The sequence below is a fragment of the Perognathus longimembris genome, chromosome 9, assembly GCF_023159225.1.
Source record: "Perognathus longimembris pacificus isolate PPM17 chromosome 9, ASM2315922v1, whole genome shotgun sequence".
Lineage (NCBI taxonomy): Eukaryota > Metazoa > Chordata > Mammalia > Rodentia > Heteromyidae > Perognathus > Perognathus longimembris.
The window spans coordinates 4,836,720-4,857,659 of NC_063169.1; the positions used below are offsets into that span (position 1 = coordinate 4,836,720).

At 46.0% G+C, this 20,940-nt stretch overlaps 1 protein-coding gene across 2 annotated transcripts in view; it reads right to left on the minus strand.

Moving 5' to 3' along the window:
• Window positions 1-12,613: 12,613 nt before the first annotated feature.
• Bckdhb (branched chain keto acid dehydrogenase E1 subunit beta) overlaps window positions 12,614-20,940 on the minus strand; it is a 157,218-nt gene continuing 148,891 nt past the window's right edge. For both annotated transcript variants that reach the window (XM_048353645.1, XM_048353644.1), the window contains one exon: window positions 12,614-12,762. In XM_048353645.1, the coding sequence (XP_048209602.1) occupies window positions 12,622-12,762 (141 nt within the window). In that variant the 3' untranslated portion in view covers window positions 12,614-12,621. The remainder of the gene's footprint in view (window positions 12,763-20,940) is intronic.

Below are 20,940 nucleotides of genomic sequence, written 5' to 3' on the forward strand. Positions count from 1 at the left end.
CGCACAAGTAGGGACGGCAGCTTCACACGTCACAGGACGGCTTTGAAAGACGGCGCCAGTTGGACTGAGCTCCTTTGCCTTTCGAAGGCTTCCACGGAGGTCCCGTGAGCCCCACGGGGGGCCGGCGACACCCTCCCAGGCAGAGGCTCTCTCTCTCTGGCCCACCTTTGCTTTGAACAGGTTCGCTGATCGCACAGGAAAGCCACCGGGGAAGCAAATCATGTCCCCATGCATTGCTAACGCTTGTTCCTGTCACCCCAAGTCTGTTTCCACCCTGTGAGTAAGTCCGGGATTGCAGCTCAGCTGAGAGTCAAAGTTCGGGGCTCCCTGCGAACCAGGGGCTCCCTTGCTGTGGTGCGTGTGGTTCTAAGAGACAGGAGACAGAAGAGTGAGGGAAGGAGACGCACTGTGTGTGTGTGTAGGAGTATATCTCTATAGCTATAGATGTCGAGCAGAGAGCTGGGCTGGCTTCTCACCAGCACTTACCGGCCCAGAACCTCCGCACCCCACATGGGAGCGGGGAGCCCTCCTCCCTGATCTCGAGCCCTCGTGTCCTCTGCAGACCCAAAGCAGTGCTGGATGCAGTGACCAGCGAGGTGAGCCGCGGGGGGCTCTCGGGGGCCAGGGTTCTGCGTCAGAAGCCTGCTCTCAGGCTGCCAGCTAGCTGTTTGCCCTCCCTCCGTGGGTCCTATTCGGTTCGAGGCCATTGCACGTTTGAGTTTACTGTAACAAATAGGAATGTGTCACTGAAAAATATTCTCTAAGCCCTACTACACATGATTAATATTGATACATGAACTGGAAGCCAGGAAGGAAGGAGGGAGGGAGAGAGAAAGGGAGGGAGGGAGGGAGGGAAGAAGAGAGGAAAGGAAGGAAATTGGGGAAAGGTAAAGGAAAAGGAACAGAAAAAGGACAGCAGGGCTGGGGATATAGCCTAGTGGCAAGAGTGCCTGCCTCGGATACACGAGGCCCTGGGTTCGATTCCCCAGCACCACATATACGGAAAAACGGCCAGAAGCGGCGCTGTGGCTCAAGTGGCAGAGTGCTAGCCTTGAGCGGGAAGAAGCCAGGGACAGTGCTCAGGCTCTGAGTCCAAGGCCCAGGACTGGCCAAAAAAAAAAAAAAAAGAAAGAAAAAGGACAGCAGAAAGGAGGACTTTCATTAATCTCATGTGGTAATTTAGGATTGCAATCCCAAAACTCTGGAGACTGAGGCAAGAGGAATAGTAAGCTCAAGCTCAAGATCAGACCAAGATACATAGCTAGCCGTGTAATATATATACACACACATACATGTATGTGCATATACACCTGGAAAGAAGGTAAGCAGACAGGGAGGGAAGACTGAAGGCAAGAGCAGAGAAAAGAGAAAAGAGGAGAGGAAAGAAAAGCTGTATCAGTAAATACAAGGTTGCGCAAGTGCTGATCACCTCCATTCTGGGTTACTATCCACATTAGTACAATCTTTAGACTTCTAATCTCTCAACATTTTATGTGGAGCTTCTCAGACTTTTAATGTAGCCTGCCAATTCTGAAAGACAACTCGAAGACGCCGCCGTCTGCTTTCACTGGCTTGAGCGAGCGCTGGAGAGCATGAACTTGCTCCCACATTGCTGGTGTTTGTCCTTGGCCCTCCGCCCTCCGCCGGGCTGGCTTCTATTAAGACAGAATGCGGGCTCACGGGATGAGGTCAGCCCTTGTAGCTTCAAGGAGCTTAGTACAGGAATCCTTTTCTGCACATAAAAACCTGGGCAATTCAAAGTATTAAGGAGAATGAGGGGAACGAATTCCATGCAAAGCTCCTGGGACTCCAGACTTGCACATCCTGTGGGGCCTCTCAGTTGAAGAGACCAGGAAATAAATGTCTACGAAGGACAGGTTCTCAGAAAGGGAAACAAGGACAGTTCCTTGTCACCTAAAACATTAACCCTTGGACTCCTAAAAGGCTGCCTTTTTGAAATGCCTCCATCAACTTGCTCAGAAGTCACCTTCTGAGAAGGACGCCTTTGTGTTGGGATTCGAGGAGCTTTCCCTGGGCTCTCGGTGAACATTTTCCCCAGTGTCTTCAGCTGAGAAGCGGGGGCACGTCGGTATGGTTTGGGGTCGAGTAATTGCCATCCACGGCCTACAAGCGTGGGTAAGCTCGCCCTGAAATAAACCACCCGAGCCCAGGACGAACCTCCAAATTGTAGGTGTAAGGAGCAGAGTGGAAAATTGCAGTCTGGCAAAATAGCTACATTTAATTATGTCAAATTACATAGAATTTTTGTCTCCCTCCGAGGTGCTTGATTTAAACCTCCCTCTGAAGGCGCGTCTCTGCTCCGCGCAGCCTTCGTTTCCACTCAGCGAGCTGACAGATCTTTTTGTTTTTCCGTTTAGGAGTCAGGCACTGCCTGACGCAGTGAGCCGGCACTAAGGGAGGGCACTTGCTAGCTGGCTGGAGGGCAGGAACTTCAGATGATCCCCTGGGGTGCGCGGCCCACCCCGGCCCCTGTCGCACCTTTTGGGGGGAAGCATGTTTAGTGGAAGCTCTCCAAGCAGATTCCAGGGGACTCCTGGAGCCAGGGCTGCTGGCTGCGTGTGCTCTAGTCCAAACGGGACCCCAGGTCACCTGCCCCGCAGGCTGAAGGCAAGAGAGGAAATGGCGCATTAGAGAGCAGAAAGAGGCCGTTCAGACACGCAGCCAGTTCTTGCGTCTGTCTTCCCACCCAATCTTCAAGTCTTCCTTTTTCAAGTTTATGTATTTATTCACTTATTTGGGGCATTACTGAGACTTGAACCCAGGTCCTCACTCTCTTGCTTGGCTTTTTCTCTGAAGGCTGGCACCCTACCACTTGAGCCACGGTTTCCATTTGGGCCTTTCGCCCAACTGGAGATAAGAGTCTCCCAGATTTGTCTGCCTGGACTGGCTTCAAATCACGATCCTCAGATCTGGGCCTCCTGAGAAGCCAGGATGACAGGCGTGATGACCAGCACCTGGCCGCCATCTCTCCCAGGAGCTTGCCTAGAATTTCATCTCACTTCCACAGACCTCAGAAAAGGCTTCGTCCATATATGAAGATCTACGTAAGTCACAATGAAGCGCGGCTTTCATTGCGTAGTTTCCAGAACCACTTTTCTAGGCACGATGTGTTTTCCCCTTGGAGCAGCCCTAGCTCTTGGCCGGCAGGGCGTTGGGACATGCTTTGGGGGGGTCTGTCCCCTCCCCTGCTCCATCGTCAGCCCGCAGCGTGTGACTCCTGTGTGCAACATGGCGCCCAGAGAATGTGAGAGGAGGAGGGTGCTCGGCCCTGCGCCCTGGCGAGCAGAGCCTCGCCCGGCCTGAGCTCCGTGTGTGGGGCGTAGTGAGCTCCGTGTGTGAGGCGTAGTGAGCTCCGTGTGTGGGGCGTAGTGAGCTCCGTGTGTGGGGCGTAGTGAGCTCCGTGTGTGGGGCGTAGTGAGCTCCGTGTGTGGGGCGTAGTGAGCTCCGTGTGTGAGGCGTAGTGAGCTCCGTGTGTGAGGCGTAGTGAGCTCCGTGTGTGAGGCGTAGTGAGCTCCGTGTGTGAGGCGTAGTGAGCTCCGTGTGTGGGGCGTAGTGAGCTCCGTGTGTGGGGCGTAGTGAGCTCCGTGTGTGGGGCGTAGTGAGCTCCGTGTGTGAGGCGTAGTGAGCTCCGTGTGTGGGGCGTAGTGAGCTCCGTGTGTGGGGCGTAGTGAGCTGTCAGTGTGTGGGCGGCTGCTGGAGACACCGTGCTGCCGTGGACACCCAGCCCTCTTCCCACCCGCTCACCAGCCAGGCCCGCACGCGGCCCCGAGGAGACCCCGCAGACCCGCACGAGGGAGACCCCAGGAGACCCCGAGGAGACCCCGCAGACTCCAGGGAGGGAGGCGGCGCGCGGGCGTGGAGATCAGAAGCCGCTCGACGGTCTCTCTCTCTCTCTCTCTCTCGTGCAGAAAGCCCCGCGAAGCTGCGGCTCTGGGTGCTGCGGCAGCGTTAGCAGCTGTGTCCCCCACGCGATTCCCCCTGGGCCGTGCCGGCGCCCACCCCGCCTGCTGCACGGTCCCAAACCCCCCCCCCCCAACAGTGCAAACCATCAACCACGACCGGAGCTGGGGCTCAAGTGGCAGATCGCAGCCTTGAGGACGAACAGCCAGGCGGGATCACGGAGGCCCTGAGTTCAAGCCCCAGGAGCACCGCAAGCAAACGCATGCACGCATGCACGCATGCACGCGCACACACACACACACACACACACACACACACACCCAGAAGCCCAGGGAGAACCCGCGGTAACAGCATCCACGCGTGAGAGGCTTCGAGAAGCAGGGGCGTGGGCTGCAGATGGCTCCCGGGCTGGGAGGAGCCTGAGGTCTCGAACCACCGCTGCTGGCCGCCCTCCTGACTTCAGGGAGGCGGGGGTAGAGCCAGAGAGAATCTCAGCTCCATCTCACTCCAGCCAGCGATTCCAACTAGGGAGACCAACCAGGGGGAGTTACTTGTAATCCTAGTCTTAATATCCTTCTAAGCTAGGAAAGACAGGCTAGGAGGATGGTAGTTTTCGTGCCATGAATAGACAGTGTACTGCTCTCGGACTTCTTAGACACTTTCATTTAAAAGAGGAAATAATGGCCCAGTGCTAGGAGCTCACACCTGTAACACTAACTCCTAAGGAGGCTGAGATCTGAGGACTGCAGTTCAAAACCACACGGATCAGGAAAGTCCCTGCAACTCTTATCTCCAGTTAACCACCCATGGGCCAGAGGTGGGCTGTGACTCAAGCAGTAGAATGCCAGCCTTGAGTTTAAAAAAGATGCCCCTCAGTAGACGAATGGATCAGGACAATGTGGTGCATATACACAATGGCATTTTATGCCTCTATCAGAAAGAATGACACTGCCCCATTCATAAGGAAATGGAAGGACTTGGAAAAAATTATACTAAGTGAAGTGAGCCAGACCCAAAGAAACATGGACTCTAGGGTCTCCCTTATTGGGAATCATTAGCACAGGTTTAGGCTAGTCACAGCAGAGGATCACAAGAGCCTAATAGTTATACCCTTATGATCACATAAGATGATGCTAAGTGAAATGAACTCCATGTTATGGAAACGATTGTTATATCACTGTTGTAACTACTTTCAACGTGGAATGTGTAACCGTAGCTTCTATTGTTGATGATCTTCTTGTATACCCTTCCTGTGGCTGTACCTGCACTATCTCTGTATCTTTTCTGAGTACATTGGAAACCGTCTATACTAGTATTAGAACTAGGAAACTGAAAGGGAATACCAAAATCGAGAGACACAGGGTAAAAAAGACAAACGACTACAAAAGCAATACTTGCAAAACTGTTTGGTGTAAATGAACTGAACAACTCATGGGGGGGGGGGGGAAGGAAAGGGGGAGGGGGAGGGAGGAATGAGGGAGGAGGTAACAAACAGTACAAGAAATGTACCCAATGCCTAACGTATGAAACTGTAACCTCTCTGTGCATCAGTTTGACAATAAAAAATTTTAAAAAACAATAAAATTCAAAAATAAATAAATAAATATAAAATTTGGAAAAGAAATAAATAAAAAGTTAAAGGACAGGCTCTGAGTTCCAGCCCCAGTACCACCAGCACAGATGGGGGGAGAGGGAGAGGGAGGGAAAGGGAAGAAAGGGAAGGGAAGAAAGGAGGGAAGGAGAGGGGATAAAAAGAAAAGAGAGGTGGGAAGAAAAGAAAGAAGAAAGAAAGGGAAGGGAGAGAAGGGAAGGGAAGGGAAGGGAAAGGAAGGGAAGGGAAGGGAAGGGAAGGAAAGGGAAGGGAAGGGAAGGGAAGGGAAGGGAAGGGAAGAAGGGAAGGGAAGGGAAGGGAGGGCAGGGGGAAGGGGAAGGGGAAGGGGAAGGGAAGGGAAGGAGGGAGGCAGAGAGAGAAGGGAAGGGAAGGGAAGGGAGGGCAGGGGGAAGGGGAAGGGGAAGGGGAAGGGGAAGGGAAGGGAAGGGAAGGAGGGAGGCAGAGAGAGAAGGGAAGGGAGGGGGGAGTGAGGGAGGGAAGGAGGAAGAAAGACAGTACTCCTGAAGGCTATTTTACAGCTGTGTAGTTGTGTTTAACCACAACGCTAAGGTCTTCATACTAATCCTCCAAAAACCAAGGTTTCTAGCACACAGCTGACTGCGTACTACCCATCTTCCTAAGGAATATGACCAGCATACCATTTTCAGGCTAAAGGTCAGAATCCACTTGTTTTATGATGAAAACACTTCACATTAGCACAGTATCTGCAGCTAATTTGTGTCGCAGATAAAAAGGCGATGCCCTGTGCACAAACAGATCCAAAGGCTGGAAGTTCCCTCAAGTACGCTTTATTAGAAACATGTGCATGCACGACATATTCCCAGCATCCCAATGGACGAATTGCAAGGCTTTGAGTTGAAGGCAACAGAAACCCAACAGGAAGGCCAGGGGTGGTTTCCTGAACTCCTGGGGCAATTCCGTAGAGAAGGAAAGGAAGTGTACGCGCGTGAGGGTGGGTTCCGGGCGGAAGTGGAGCTGGCCTGAGAGGCGACGGTTCTCGAGGCTGGAGTCCGGGGGGGACGGATTTGTGCCCCCCCCCCCGCCGTGCAGTCTCGCGCTGCAGGTCTGGCTGGTCGCCTTTGTCCGTGGGGAACGCGGTGACAGTTCATTCCCATCTGATCACTCAAAACACCCTGAAGAACGGCCCGCTGTGGTCAGTTTCCATCCCTTCACCAGAACTTGCGGCCAAGGAGCCAGGTGTCAACACTGCCCCGCCTCCCGCCTGCAGGCTGTACCCCCAGCCAAGGAGGGGCGGCACGGCCGGGACGGCTGGGAAGGCGCTGCAGACGCCAACTCTTCACCAGGGACAAGAACAGAAAAGCTGAAGGCATCGAAATCCGACTCGGTGCTACCGTCCTCAGAGGAACGGTTCAGAACGAGCACTGACTACGTCCAGACACTGAGGAACACACGGCCGTCACACCAGCACACATTTGAACACGCAAGTTGTCACACAGCCACATAAACAAACACGTGCTTCGACATCTACCTGAAGCAACAGGCCTGGAACATTCCGAAACAGTGGCCTCCCCCGGGGACCAGAGGCCAGGGGGCTCCGTGGAGAACTGCTTCTCTGTCTGAAATTCTTTGAGGAATAAGCAGACCGAGCATCCATAATGCAAACATCTGCAATACAACATGCTTCAAGTCTGACACTTCTCCACCCCATCCTGTATTCTTCAACCTTACTTTTCAATTTATTTTTTTGTGCTGGCACCGGTACCTGAACTCAGGGCCCGAGAGCTATCTCGTAGCTTTTTTTGCTCCAAGCTGGCATTCTTACCACTATGACATCTTTTCTTTCCTTTTCTTAATAAAGGAATGTTTACACCACCAGCCTCCCCACATTAGTTATTTGAGAGGAGCTCTGTTGTGCCATTTCCACACATGTACAAAAATACATCCCAATCTACCTCACCTCTTTTTCTCCCTCACCCCTTCCATCTCCACAAACAGAAATCAACTACTTAGACCACATTCATCCTCATTAATCGTCTGCTGGACTCTATCCCCCTCCCCAAAGCACCAGTCTTATTCTATCATTTTTGTTTGTTGGGTCATGGGGCCTGAACTCAGAGCCTGGGTGCTGGTCCTTCAACTTTTCTGCTCAAGATTAGCACTGGATCACCTTGAGTCACAACCCTATTTCCAGTTTTCTGGTGATTACTTGGGGGGGGGGGTAAGTTTCATAGACTTTCCTGCCCAGGCTGACTTCAAGCCCCGATCCTCAGATCTCAGCCTCCTGAGCAGGTAGGATTACAGGTGTGAGCCACCAGCACCCAGCTACCATTTGTTGGTGTTTTTTTTAACGTGTATCCATTGCACCAAGACCTTTTAGCAAGTCATTCTGGACATGCAGGTTGTGTTCAGGATACCTGTCTCCGTTGCCTTCTCTTCCCTCACACCCGCCACTCTACTGATCAACAGTTGTCTTGAAGCTCTCTTCACATATGATTGCAATGTACTTTCAAATTATTCAGCCATCATTTCCTTTTCCCTTCCCTCATCCTCCTAAATAGTCCCATAGTTAGACTTGTGTGTGTGTGTGTGTGTGTGTGTACTTGTACATATCCATTGAAAGTGCACGCTATTCAGATCCAACTTGCACATGTCAGTAAAAACATATGCCACTTAGCTTCCTGAGTTTGGTTCATCTTGCTCAACATAACGTTCATCAATTCTGCATTATAGAATTTTGCACACTATATGATTTCGAGAGGCTGAGTAATAGTCTATGGTATAAATGTGTCCTATCTTGTCTATCTGTTCATCTGTTGAGCGCACTGGCTGATTCCTTGTTTAGCCCTTGCCAACAGGACTACAGTAAACATAGGTGTGCAGGTATCCTTTCTTCTCTATTAATTTACACTCCTGTGGACAGACCCTAATTATAATATGGCAGGGCCCTAAGGCAGGTCTAGTTTTACTTGTTTGAGGGGCGCCATACTGGTTTCCACAGTGCTTACATTAGGACAGATAAGAGCTGTAAGACCATTATTCCTCAACAACAGTCCTGCTCATACTCCAGCTGAAATTCTCAGCAAAAAGGGATATTGATGACACATACGTTTCCCCACAAGTAACTTCCTTGGTTCAGCTGTGTGAGCTGGGCTGATTGCTAACGAGTAAATAAGAACCCACTTTTGGAAGAGCAGGCCTGCCGCAGTGAACAGAGGCACGAGACGGGGGTGTGATGAGTTCAGCACGAGGAGGGCGGAACCGCTTGCGGAGCTGGGCCAATGGCCACATGTGTAAAGTCATTTCCACTCCCTTGAAGTAGACATGTCATTTTGTATATATGCAGATAACATGATTCCATAAAACCACGAGGCACATGATAAAATAGGGATGAAAGAAAATTATTTTCATGGGGGGAAAACCCAACTTTTCTGCATTTGGAACATTCAGCTTGCAGTGGTGTGTGTGTGTGTGTGTGTGTGTGTGTGTGTGTGTGTGCGCGCGCGCGCTAGACGTTTGAATATTTTAGTTTTCTTCTTTAAAACACTTAAAGTCTACGAATTTATGCCTGCACAGGCTCTTGACTGACGCACCTCCGCGATCTTAGACTTTAAATATTTGGTAATTGCTTTTACATTTTCTATCTGGTTTCTCTTTCCAAGATGCTGGAGTATTGGCCATGACTTTGTGATGTGGTCAGAAGACATGGTGCTTAGGAATATTCCTTTGGAAGGTCAATGTTATTTTAATTCGTGCCCTGGGATCTAATCAAGTCTTAAGAGCTTGTGCGCACTTTAAAAGCATCTACATTCTCTGTGGAGACATAAAAGCTTAAAATACGTATTTCTTCTGATTCAACTCTATTGCTTACATAGTTAAAGTATTCTATCATCTTTTATTATGATCCACTTGTATGACTAAACTGAAAGTAGAGTACTAAGTTACCTCCCACACCTGTTTTGTCCATATCTCAATTTATGAATTATTGCTTACATTTTAAAGCTATATATTTGGGATACAAAGGATTTAACTGCATACCCTTGCTATAATATACTGATATTAAATGCACATTTCCTCTTGTTTTCTATTTTGTCCAGTACAAATTGTGACACATTTGTTCATTTTCATCTAAGATTTTGCACATCTTCAAATTTTAAGCTTTCTAGATCAGCTTACTGGAAGATTCTTCCTGATGAATTAGCTGGATTTTGTTTCTTAACTCATTCTAGTTGTTGTTGTTGTCTTCTTCTTCCTCTTCCTTCTTCTTTCCTCCTCCCTCTCCTCCTTCTCCTCTTCTTCTTCCTCTTCTTCTTTCTTCCTTCCTCTTCAGTTGTGGGCCTTGAACTCAGGGCTTTGGCACTATCCCCAAGCTTCTACTCAAGGCTAGCACTCTACCACTTTGCACCACAGCCCCAATTCCGGTTTTTGAGTGGTTCATTGGGGATAAGAGTATCATGGAGATTTTTCTGCCAGGGCTGGCTTCAAACTGCTATCCTCAGATCTCAGCCTCCTGAGTAGGTGGGATTACAGGCGTGAGCCACTGGCTCCTGGTCTAGTCTTTTAACTAGGGAACTTATCCTATTACATATCAACACACGCACACACACGCACACGCACACACACACACACACACACACACACACACACATACACCTTTAAGTTTTTCCAACACACCACCAACTTGGCCATGAAAAACTAAACCGAATATAAGTAAATTAGAACATTAGCATTTGTAACTATTTTACTTTAATACTTTAATTCAGATTCAATTAATATGTTAACAATCAATTACTTAAAAAAAAAACTTTTTTATTACAGGACAAAGAGGATACACACAGCCTGAAGACAATTGGACTCTGGTTTATTGAATATCATCTGGCACCTATTTATAGACATGATTGAGCAAAATTTATAAGAGTACTGTATAGAACATTTAAAAAGTGAATCAAAAACACCCCTAATGGGAATCATTGTGTCATCATTTCTATTAATACAATAATTTTTAGCTCTTCAGCCAATATCCATGATAGTTCATTTCATAAAAATTATTTTCAAAGAGGTGAGTCTGAAGAAATAAAAAAAATTCAGAAAAGTATTTCCATATCTAGTCAGAATCTTCCTGTTTTTCTGTAAAAGAAATTACATAACAATTATAAACATTCTTTGTTGCAAACATGACTATGTTCTTTAAGAACATTTAATTTTACAGCACAGAAAAGCTTTCCTGTTCATGTTTTTAGATGTTAAGCATCTTCCTTATGTCTAAAAGCAAATGGACAATCCAAAGTTAAACCCAACATCAAAACACTACTTGAAAAATAGTGCAACGGGCACAGACATCACCTCACACAAACTCTCCGCATGCATACCACTGGGGCAGAACACCATGAGTGCAAAAGTACAGACCACCAGTCTGCTCGAAGTGTGACTTGCTGTAGAAGCTAGCTAGCTGTTCTCCCAGGCTTTCTGAGGACATCAGACAAGGACAGGCCTGCCTGTCACAGGACACTCTGGGGTACAAGGACTGACAGAGCTAACCTACAACATTAACTTAGACCTCTAACGGTACCCCCAGGACACAAGCACCGAAACCAAAGGACCTGGTCATGTACAAGCAGACCTTGTTTTCTCCGTGCGCACAAACTGAAAACACACAGGATGTGTTATTTTGAAAGCTTGCAGTGCTTCCAATTTTATTGCTATTATTTTTGACAGTTTAGATGTTCAAATAAAAGCATCAAATTCTACCCACTCATTTTGAAAACTTCAAAATCCGAGTGACGGTGACAAACAACTTCTGTCTTAAGACCCGGAAAACCAAATAATTCCTAATGGAATTTTTGTTAGAACATCCCTAATAAAGAGTTTGGTAGGTATGATTTAAAAATCAATATGAATAAATATCATTTGTAGCTCATACTAAAAAATCAATAAGCCAGCACTGTGGCACATGCCTGTATTCCTAGTCCTCAGGAAACTGAGGCAGGGGGGCTGGAAATGTGGCCTAGCGGTAGAGTGCTTGCCTAGCATGCATGAAGCTTCACCACCACATACACAGAAAATGCCAGAAGTGGCGCTGTGGCTCAAGTGGCAGAGTGCTAGCCTTGAGCAAAGAGAAGCCAGGGACAGTGCTCAGGCCCTGAGTTCAAGGCCCAGGACTGGCAAAAAAAAAAGAAAGAAAGAAACTGAGGCAGGAAGATTACAAGGTCAAGGGCTGGGCTTTCTAATGAGACTGTCACAAACAAACAAGAAAAAAAAACATTTGGCAAAACTGTTCTAGGAATGGTAGGTATGCTGGGTGCGGTTATTTGTTTTCTGGTTTGCTTTGAGTTGTTTCAAGTTTCTCTTAAAAGTTTCTGCTCAACCAATCTATTTATCAGACACTATAAAGGTAAATTTCAGAATACTATGGATCATAACATACGAAGTTGTAGCCTAAGCTAATAGTGCTTAAAGGATCGTTTTATTTATTTTATTATTTTGCTAGTGCTGGGGCTTGGGACTCAAGGTCTCAACACCTTTTGCTCAAGGCTAGCACTCTGCCACTTGAGCCACAGCACCACTTCTGGCTTTTTCTGTCTATGTGGTGCTGAGGAATCAAACCCAGGGCTTCGTGCATGCAAGGCAAGCACTCTCGCCACTAGGCCGTAGTCCCAGCCCCTATTTTGATTTTTCATTACCTCCAAATAGCTGTGCAAGGGGGTTTCAATGTAACATGCCCATTTTTGTATATGGTGCATCTTGATTGGAGCCCCGCGGGACCCGCCATCCGCCCCAGCCCTCCCCGCCCCCCCCCCCCCCCCCCCCCCCCCCGCCGGTGTGAACTCGGAGGACTCAGTGCTCATGAACACTCCCTGGAAAGTGGGCCTCCCCCCCAGCCGTCAGGACGCGCTTCCGCGTCCGGGTTCTCATCTGCTCAGCCATGTGCTCCGTGCTGGAAGGGACTTCAGTGGGTGTGCTGGGCAGCTCTTCACGGAGCAGCAGGGCTGCGTGGTGGGCTCGCACCGGAACGAGCGCGTCGCACACACGCACCGCATGTTCCACTCCGGGTCCGTGTGCTCGAGGAGGCTTGCCTCCAGGAAGAGTGCACGGCGCGTGGGGCACGCGCTCACGCACGCCTACCTGTGTGCTCAGTAGTTGATCATCCTCCGCAGGGCATCGTAGCACTTCCATTTGTCAGGGATGTAAAACGGCTCAAAAATGTGAGGGAACGGAGTGTCGTAGCCACACACTCTGGATATGGGGGCCTCTAAGTTCAAGAAACACTCTTCCTGAAGAGAAGAACGAGACAGGCAAACTTAACATGCACTTTTTATATTATTATTAAGAGAAACCAAACAGCGCAACTTACAATACTCGGGTAAAACACGAGGAGAGGAAGGCCCTGGAAGGCCCTGGGGGCTTATGCCTACGGTCTAGCTACGAAGGAGGCTGAGACCTAAGGACTGTGGCTCAAAGCCAGCCAAGGCAGAAAAGCCCCTAACGCTGCTCGTTCCAAATAGCAAGCAAAAAACAAAACAACAACAACAAAAAAAACATGAGGCTGGGAATGTGGCCTAGTGGTGGAGTGCTTGCCTCGCATACATGAAGCCCTGGGTTCGATTCCTCAGCACCACGTATATAGAAAAAGCCAGAAGTGGTGCTGTGGCTCAAGCAGTAGAGTGCTAGCCTTGAGCAAAAGAAGCCAGGGACAGTGCTCAGGCCCTGAGTTCAAGTTCCAGGACTGGCAAAAAAAATTTTTAAAAATATGAAAACTAAAAAGTTTGAAAACTTTAATGACATATTTTTAAATTTAAAGATATATATATATATCTTTAAATACATAGTTTTATTTATTTTTAAGGTAAACAGAGTAAACTTATTTAAAAGTGAAAGGAAAGAAAGAAGAGTTAGTGACAGCAAACTCTCCCAAGAGAGGGGAGACCCAGGTGTGCAAGCAAAACATATTATTTTGCAAAACAAAAATTTAAAGAATGCATATCTTTAAATACACATACAGGTATCCTCAAAAATTATTTATTCTGTGTATGTATGCATGTTCTGTGGCTTGAACTCAGGGCCTGGGCACTGTCCATTAGCTCTCTTGCTCAAGGCTGGCACTCTACCACTTGAGCCACAGCTTCACTTCTGGCTTTCTGCTAGTTAACTGAAGATGAGAGTCTCACGGACTTTCCTGCATGGGCTGGCTTCGAACCATGATCCTCAGAGCTCAGCCTCCTGAGTTGCTATGATTAAAAATAGATATTTAAAAATATCTAGTGATTGCTCAACTGATCAGGAGAGATGTACCTAAACTACTTAAGGGAATGTATTAAATTTGTGTTTATTACTTGAAATAAAAGCCTGGGTTTTAATTTACATATTACCACACTGCCTTGTTTGAGGAGACTTAAGTGTTCTTGCACCTTGTACTATTTCTTAAATCACTTGAGCAGACATTTTACCTGAAGGAATCCTGAAACCTCACACTCAATCTCTATTCCCGGTGTGATTTCTTCCCCACTGACAAGTATTTCCAATGCACACAAGACCAGCCAGCGCCCAAGGACACAAGGTGGGCATGGCCAGGCCCCTCCCCCCTTCACCCACGACCTGCTGGGCCGCACATCGTCCACCACCAAGTAAGAGCCGTACTGCCCAGCCACCAACATCTCCACAAACACCACCAGAAGTTTGAATGCATACAACTTCAAGAGTCCCCTAGGCCATCCCACAACTCCCAGGCTAACTCGAGACGACACTGGGTGGACTGTTTGCTCACTGTAACATATAATTTTAAAGCGCCTGAAATGGTCAATTTGGGATTAAGCAGATTTATTTCTTAAACTGATACAGGCTGTTTTTCCCATTGTCCCTGAATATTGATTGCTCTGTTCATCTATGAACACTGCAAAATACAGAAAACTCAAAGGCAAATAGTTCCCTAAACACTTTTAATTTTCCACCTGTTTTAAAACACTATTCTTGCAAACCGGTAACTTGGAAAGCGGGCCTACCATTAAACAGTCTGTCGTCTGCGTTGCATTCGCTGCATTAGCACGATGACTAACGCCGCTGGGCTGAGTTTCTGAGGCCGACACTGCTCCTGACCCTTCGTGAATGTGGCCCCCCTTCCCCAGGACAGCTTTAGTTCAGGTTTTATGAGACAGGAAAAATCAAATAGAAATGAAATAAAAGAGAGCAGTGAAAACCTGATTTGTGTGTGTGTGTGTGTGCGCGCGCGCGTGCCCCAGGGCTTGAACACAAGGCCTTTCATTCTTGCTTAGTTTTCTTGCTCAAGGCTGGCATTTTTGCCACATGAGTCACACCTCCACTTATGGCTTATTTTTGGCTAATTGAAGATCAGAGTCTCTCCGATGTATCTCCCCTGGGCTGGCTTGAACCACAATCCTCAGATCCCAGTCTCTAATGTAGCCAGGATTATAGGCGTCAGTCACCAGCGCTCGGCTAAAGAATCATTTCCGTCTGTGAAGTTCTACTTTATGTTGCCTAAGTCTGTGATTTGATGAGTCGGGTTTCCTTACTTCAGAAACAACTATTGTAAAAGATGTAGAATTAAATGACTGTAAAGTATTCTTAGAAACATATAAAATATACTGAAAAATCATAAAAGAAAATTCAAAAATACACCGCAGGAGACCATGAATGGGTTTTTCAATTTTATAAGGATTACCTTGACTAGTTGAAACAGTTTGAGATTCGAAGTCTTTGCTCGCGAAAGCACATTAAAAGAACCTTTAGTTATTTCTTCCTTGGACTTCAGTTAACACTTGTTCTAAATCAACTGGAAAAACTAAGCAGTTGCAAAGTTCCTTCTCGCTGCATTTGTTTCCATGCAGTGGTACTGTATGTGATTTTCTTTGAGCAACCATCAAAACTGGGCACCCTTGTTCAGACTTGGTTTTTCCATGTGGAAGCTGCATACACACACACACACACACACACACATGCATGTGTGCGGCGTGCACACAAACACACACACACAGAAAAATACTTGAATCTCATCGCAAGATTTACACATTCGGGCCCAAATTTAATCCTTCCCCAAAATACTGCTCTCTCCTGTAAAACCACATGACAGTGTGACTGCACTTGTACACAATCCAGATTAATCACAGTCATGTGCTTCTCCGGTCGTCCAAGGACACTCGTGTTTTAAAAATTCTGTGTGATGATTTTCTTGGTTCAGAAATGGTAAGTGCCCAGGAATCGAGCGAGGGTTTGGGGGGACGCGCGCGGCGTGGGGAACGAGCGGGGCTCGGCCGTTCTCTCCCAGGCCCGTGCGGGGACGGGCTCCGCTCACTGACGGTGGAACGTGGGGAGGAGCTCCGAGCAGACAGAGCAGAAGCCACGCAGGAGTGGACACCATCACTCCTCCAGGGACCTGGGGTTCACAGTTCCAGCCAGGAGGTGGTGAGAACAATCCAAAGCAAACCCCCGAACCCACGGGGGAGTAATGACGCCCTACGGTACTTTGTGGTGTGACCCGTGCTTTCACCTGATCAGGTTCCGAAAGGAAACCAGATGTTCCTTCCAAAAACTCCGTGTGAGATCCCAGACGTGACACCTGAACTGCCTTCTGAACACACCTCCATGGGACGCGGGGACTTGTGTTTTCCTAAACAGGACAACAGTTAGGTGGGCGGCTGGGCCCCTGGGTCAGAGGGGCTGGCAGGGAAAGAGGCTGGTCACAAAGCCGGGCCGTGGTGCTCCCACCTGCAATCCTGGCTATTCAGGAGGCTCAGAGGTGAGGCTCTGCAGCGAAGGCCAGCCCGGGCAGAGAGGGCCCTGAGGCGGTGTCACCTCAGATTAGTTAGCAGAAAGCCTCAAGCGGCGGAGGTGTGGCTCAAGTGGGAGAGGGCCAGTCTCGAGTGGGGAGAAAAAAAAACCAGGCAAGAGTGAGAGGCCCTAAGTTCAAGCCCCAGTGTCTCTGCATGTGCGCGTGTGTGCATACACACTAACAGCAAACTAAGAAGGGAACATACAAAGCAAAACCCAGCTGGCCCTGAGTACTAGGAGCTATACTAAATGATTTATGTAAACATAATTCAAACTGTTTATATATTAGCCATCTGGATGGCCATGCGCATGACAGCCAGAAAAGGAAGCAAGCAATGTGAACTAATTCCAAATCATTGTAATCATGGACACAGGCAAGATAAATTATCTTCATCTGCCTATTTTCCATGAAAAATACAAATTTATGTTTTGCTTTGGGTTTTGAAAACAAAATGTGGCCAAAAGTAGACAGCACAAAGAGTCTTCAGGTTTTCTCTTTAAAAAAAAAAAAAAACAGGTAAGAAAGAATAAGTACAAATTAAGAGAATTTGATCCATTAGTATTTAGGAGAAATAAAATATTATTGAGATTAAAAAGCAAGTATATTGCTTTTATTCTTACATTTTTATAACTGTAATAACTTGAATGTACACCCCAGTGCTCCTATGCTGGAAATTTAGCTCCCTCATTCCTATGTGGGTGTATCCAGAAGATGCACTTCCGGGAGCAGCCGAGGGCTAAAGCCCTGTCTCCCGTAGTGGCAGTGTTGGCTTTATTAGAAGAAATGACTTTGCTCAGTGTCAAGATGTGAGCCAAGAGCCTTCACCGAAGGCCAAAAGGGTGCCCCAAAGAAACTGGACAACCCAGCCACCAGAACCAGGGGCCAAATAAACATCCCTTCTTTACAAACTGCCCTGTCCTCTGTACTATAATAAGAGAGAGCAGGCTAAAACAATACTATGTGGTTGATGTACTGTGAATGTAGTCAACACACAAAATCCCCCCATGCCTCGCAATTCCTAAAGTCATTCCTGATACTGAAACATCGAGTCCACCCATCCACCATTAATTTACCTGTCTCCATGTCACAGGAGTTCTACCCCAGAGGGAATCACTGTCTCAGACATTCCACACGGGGCCTTCAGCCACCCTGAGCAAATTTGTTTTTACGACAACAATGGACAATGTAATTGGCATAGCATAGAATGTGGAATTCTATATGAAGGAAATTTTTGTTCTACTATGAGTTAACCTCTAAAAAGCTCTCTCCTCTATTTACAACAGTGAAAGGAAGAAAAGAAAGCAAGAGAAGATGGGGGGAATGGGAGGGAAGGAAATGAGGAAGGGAGGGAGGAAGCGAGGAGGGGAGGGAGGAAGGAAGGAAGGGAGGGAGGGAGGGAGGGAGGGAGGGAGGGAGGGAGGGAGGGAGGGAGGGAGGGAGGAAGGAAGAGACTTTAAAATTCTGTTACTGGTTTTTGCTGCTTTAAATTTTGGTACCATGTAAAAAGCATGGTTTTGTTCCTGACATGTCATAGTAGGTAGTAGCCACTAGGGTTTTTCCTTCAGCTAGAGATTTTCCAAGTTAAAGGAATCCCCTACTTATAATACAACACAGGGCATTTGAAATGATGGAGCATGAATGTCGTCATTGAAGACAAGATTCAGGAAGCAAAACAGTCAAGTCTGAGAAGTAATATCCCTTATAAGACAGTACCTGAACCTACTGAACATTTATTAAGCCTTAAAATGTGTGTTTTTTTTTTTAAATAGTATTAAAAGAAGATGAACCACTGACTGGAAAGACAGAAGAAAGACCACAAGAGTCTCTTAGACCACAAGAGTCCAGTGCTGCCCCCTAGTGGAAACAGGGGAACTTGGGCACTAATTGCTCGTTCCTGCAGGACAAAAAAATATAGATAGATAGATAGATAGATAGATAGATAGATAGATAGATAGATAGATAGATAGATCAAGGCAAAATCAGGAACTTTAAAAATAGTTAAAATATTCCCCACTACACACACACACACACACACACACACACACACACACACACACACAGCACATACTTCCCATGCCATGATACTACATATAACTCACATGGCAGCTACCAAAAAGTTACAAGAATCCAGTAGCTTAAAGGATACAGTCAGATACACAAACTTTGAAAAGTAGAGTCAAGAATAAAGACCGCACACTACCATGCTATATTCTTAAAGCAGTTGTTTCCTTTTTGTTTATTTTTTAGTTTCAATGTAATTCCAGGCTCATATTTCTTTCTAAGAACCATTTTGGAACAGTTTTTATTTTGTTCTTCTAATGACAGAAAGTTGGCTACTGCCCATTGAGCAAGACTACAGACCATCTTGAATTGGAAAAGCCGTAAGGAAAAGTTCAAAATGAGAGCAAAAAATTACAGATCTTTCCTAGCCTAGACATCTCTCCTTTCTTATAAATGACACAGGCTGATAAAATTCCTTTCTTTTTCCTGAACAAAATTATTAGCTATTTTTTAAGCAATTAATGGAAATAGTCAGAAAAGGTAGGAAACTTCCAAACACAAGTCAACATAGGCCTATGCCGCCTGTAGTGTTATGTGAGCCTCAAGATTTTGTGTTTCTACAAGGAGAAACACCCCTCCACAAGTTCATTTCAAAGTAAAAACTCACAGAATTAATTTTTAGATTATACTGCAAATAAAAAGGGCTAGCTTTGATGACAAGTAATCATGGTACTACTGTAATAATTTAATTGATGAGAGTATATTTTCTTTCATGGGAAGGAGTAAATTACGTCATATAGTAACCACTGTACAGGCATAGAATTAGTGTCCCCCTCCCCACCCTGGAAGAAAATAAATATGAGGTACATGATGTGTAAATATGCTAGCCTTAAACCTAAATCCTATCATCCCGTAGACTTTGTCAATTATTAAATAAATAAAACTACAGAGATTTTACTTCTAGTTGCTAAAGAGGTAACTTTTTAAAAATATAGGAAGACCTAGGCTAGTATTCCAAAATGACATAACTTTGATGGCGTTAAAGGCAATTAACTTAGAGACAGATATTTAGTCCCCATTATGTAATAAGGTTCGCTTTCACTCGGCTTCCAAATATTATCACAGAATATTTGTTTTAAATCTGCCATGAAAACTTGCCCATAGTTAAAACACAGATTTCAGCAGATGAAAAAAGAAAAAAAAAAAGCAACTCTCATGTCTTGAATCACGCTTTCTCAGTGAGTGAGTCAGCCACAGGCCTGAAGAGGCAGAAGGTACACAGCTCCTAACTCATTTCATTACTCAATTTTATAAATACAATGTCACCAGCATGCAATACTATGTTCGCTTCAGTTAATGGGCTTAGACATGTGCGTGTGTCCCGATCTCCACATATACGCACCTATTCATTTAATTATAAAATTAACGTTTCAAAAAGAGAGAATCTAGAATCAATAACATGCTGTCAAACCAATAGGATAAGTCCCCTCGATGATAAAAGTTATTTGGGTTTTATTTTCTAACATAATACATATGAAAAGCAAACCACAGATGCTTTTTGATATAAGGTCTGGTATTTTTTAATCACAGTTGAGGAGGTAGAGGTGGAGGCAGGTGGCAAAGGACCAGCTTTGAATGAAAAAGCCAAGGGAGACCCTCAAGGCTCTGAGTTCAAACCCGGTATCAGCACTACCATGAAAGAAAAATAACCCAAACACTATTGGGCCAATAACTAAACAAAACAATATATGGATGATACGATGTTAGCCAGACTTGTATAAAACATTACTGTAAAAGCCAAGCTATTTAGGCCAAGCTTCTAGGTGTAAAATTATAATCTTGACTATATGAAAACGTGTCATCTCTGTTACTTCACTTCACCAAAATACTTCCGTGTCTGCTGACTTTTCCAACTTCCATTTCTCTCTCTTTAAATGCAAATTACTGGTGAGTTCATATGATTCTTTGCTAAGGTTTCTTTCGGCTAGCTAGGGAATGGAACTGAATCAGAAATTAGGATTTTTCATTTAAATTCAGTTTCCATTTTTAAAATAAAAACTTCTTTTCTGAAGTTTGAAAAAAAAACATTATTTCTGCCCTAAACGAGTTCCCTGGACACAGTCTAAATACGCATAAACTGGCTTCACAATCTGCTCAGACCTGGTGTATGTGTTCACATAAAACTGTCTATGAATTGACAGATACATTGCCTGTTGAAACTAGAGTAGCAGAAATTTTTAAGTAGAAATCTAACATTAAATCAATACTTCACTTATTAATCTAGAGGTCACCGTTAACAGTTACAGAGATTGTGTCTCAAAACTAGTTTGCCAAATTTCGCCACTTTAAAAATAAGGAAAAGCGAAGTGAAACTTACTCCTGTCATTTGGAATTTTATTTAAACTTGCTTTAAAAAAAAACTATATGTTTCCCAGGGACTATACTTAAATATTTTAAAATATTTCACTCCCTTCCATTTTCCTAAATCTTAAGTTAGCAATCACCCAGGTAAAGTCAAGCAATGCTTCGAAACCATTTTGGTTTCTCAGGTTAAATCTGTGAAGGTTCGCGGCTGCTTTTCCATTTCCCCCCCCCATACCGTCCTGAGCCCAGGGCTTCGACCCGAAGAACAGAAGCAGCGGCCGCCACTGAAGACGCATCTCATTAC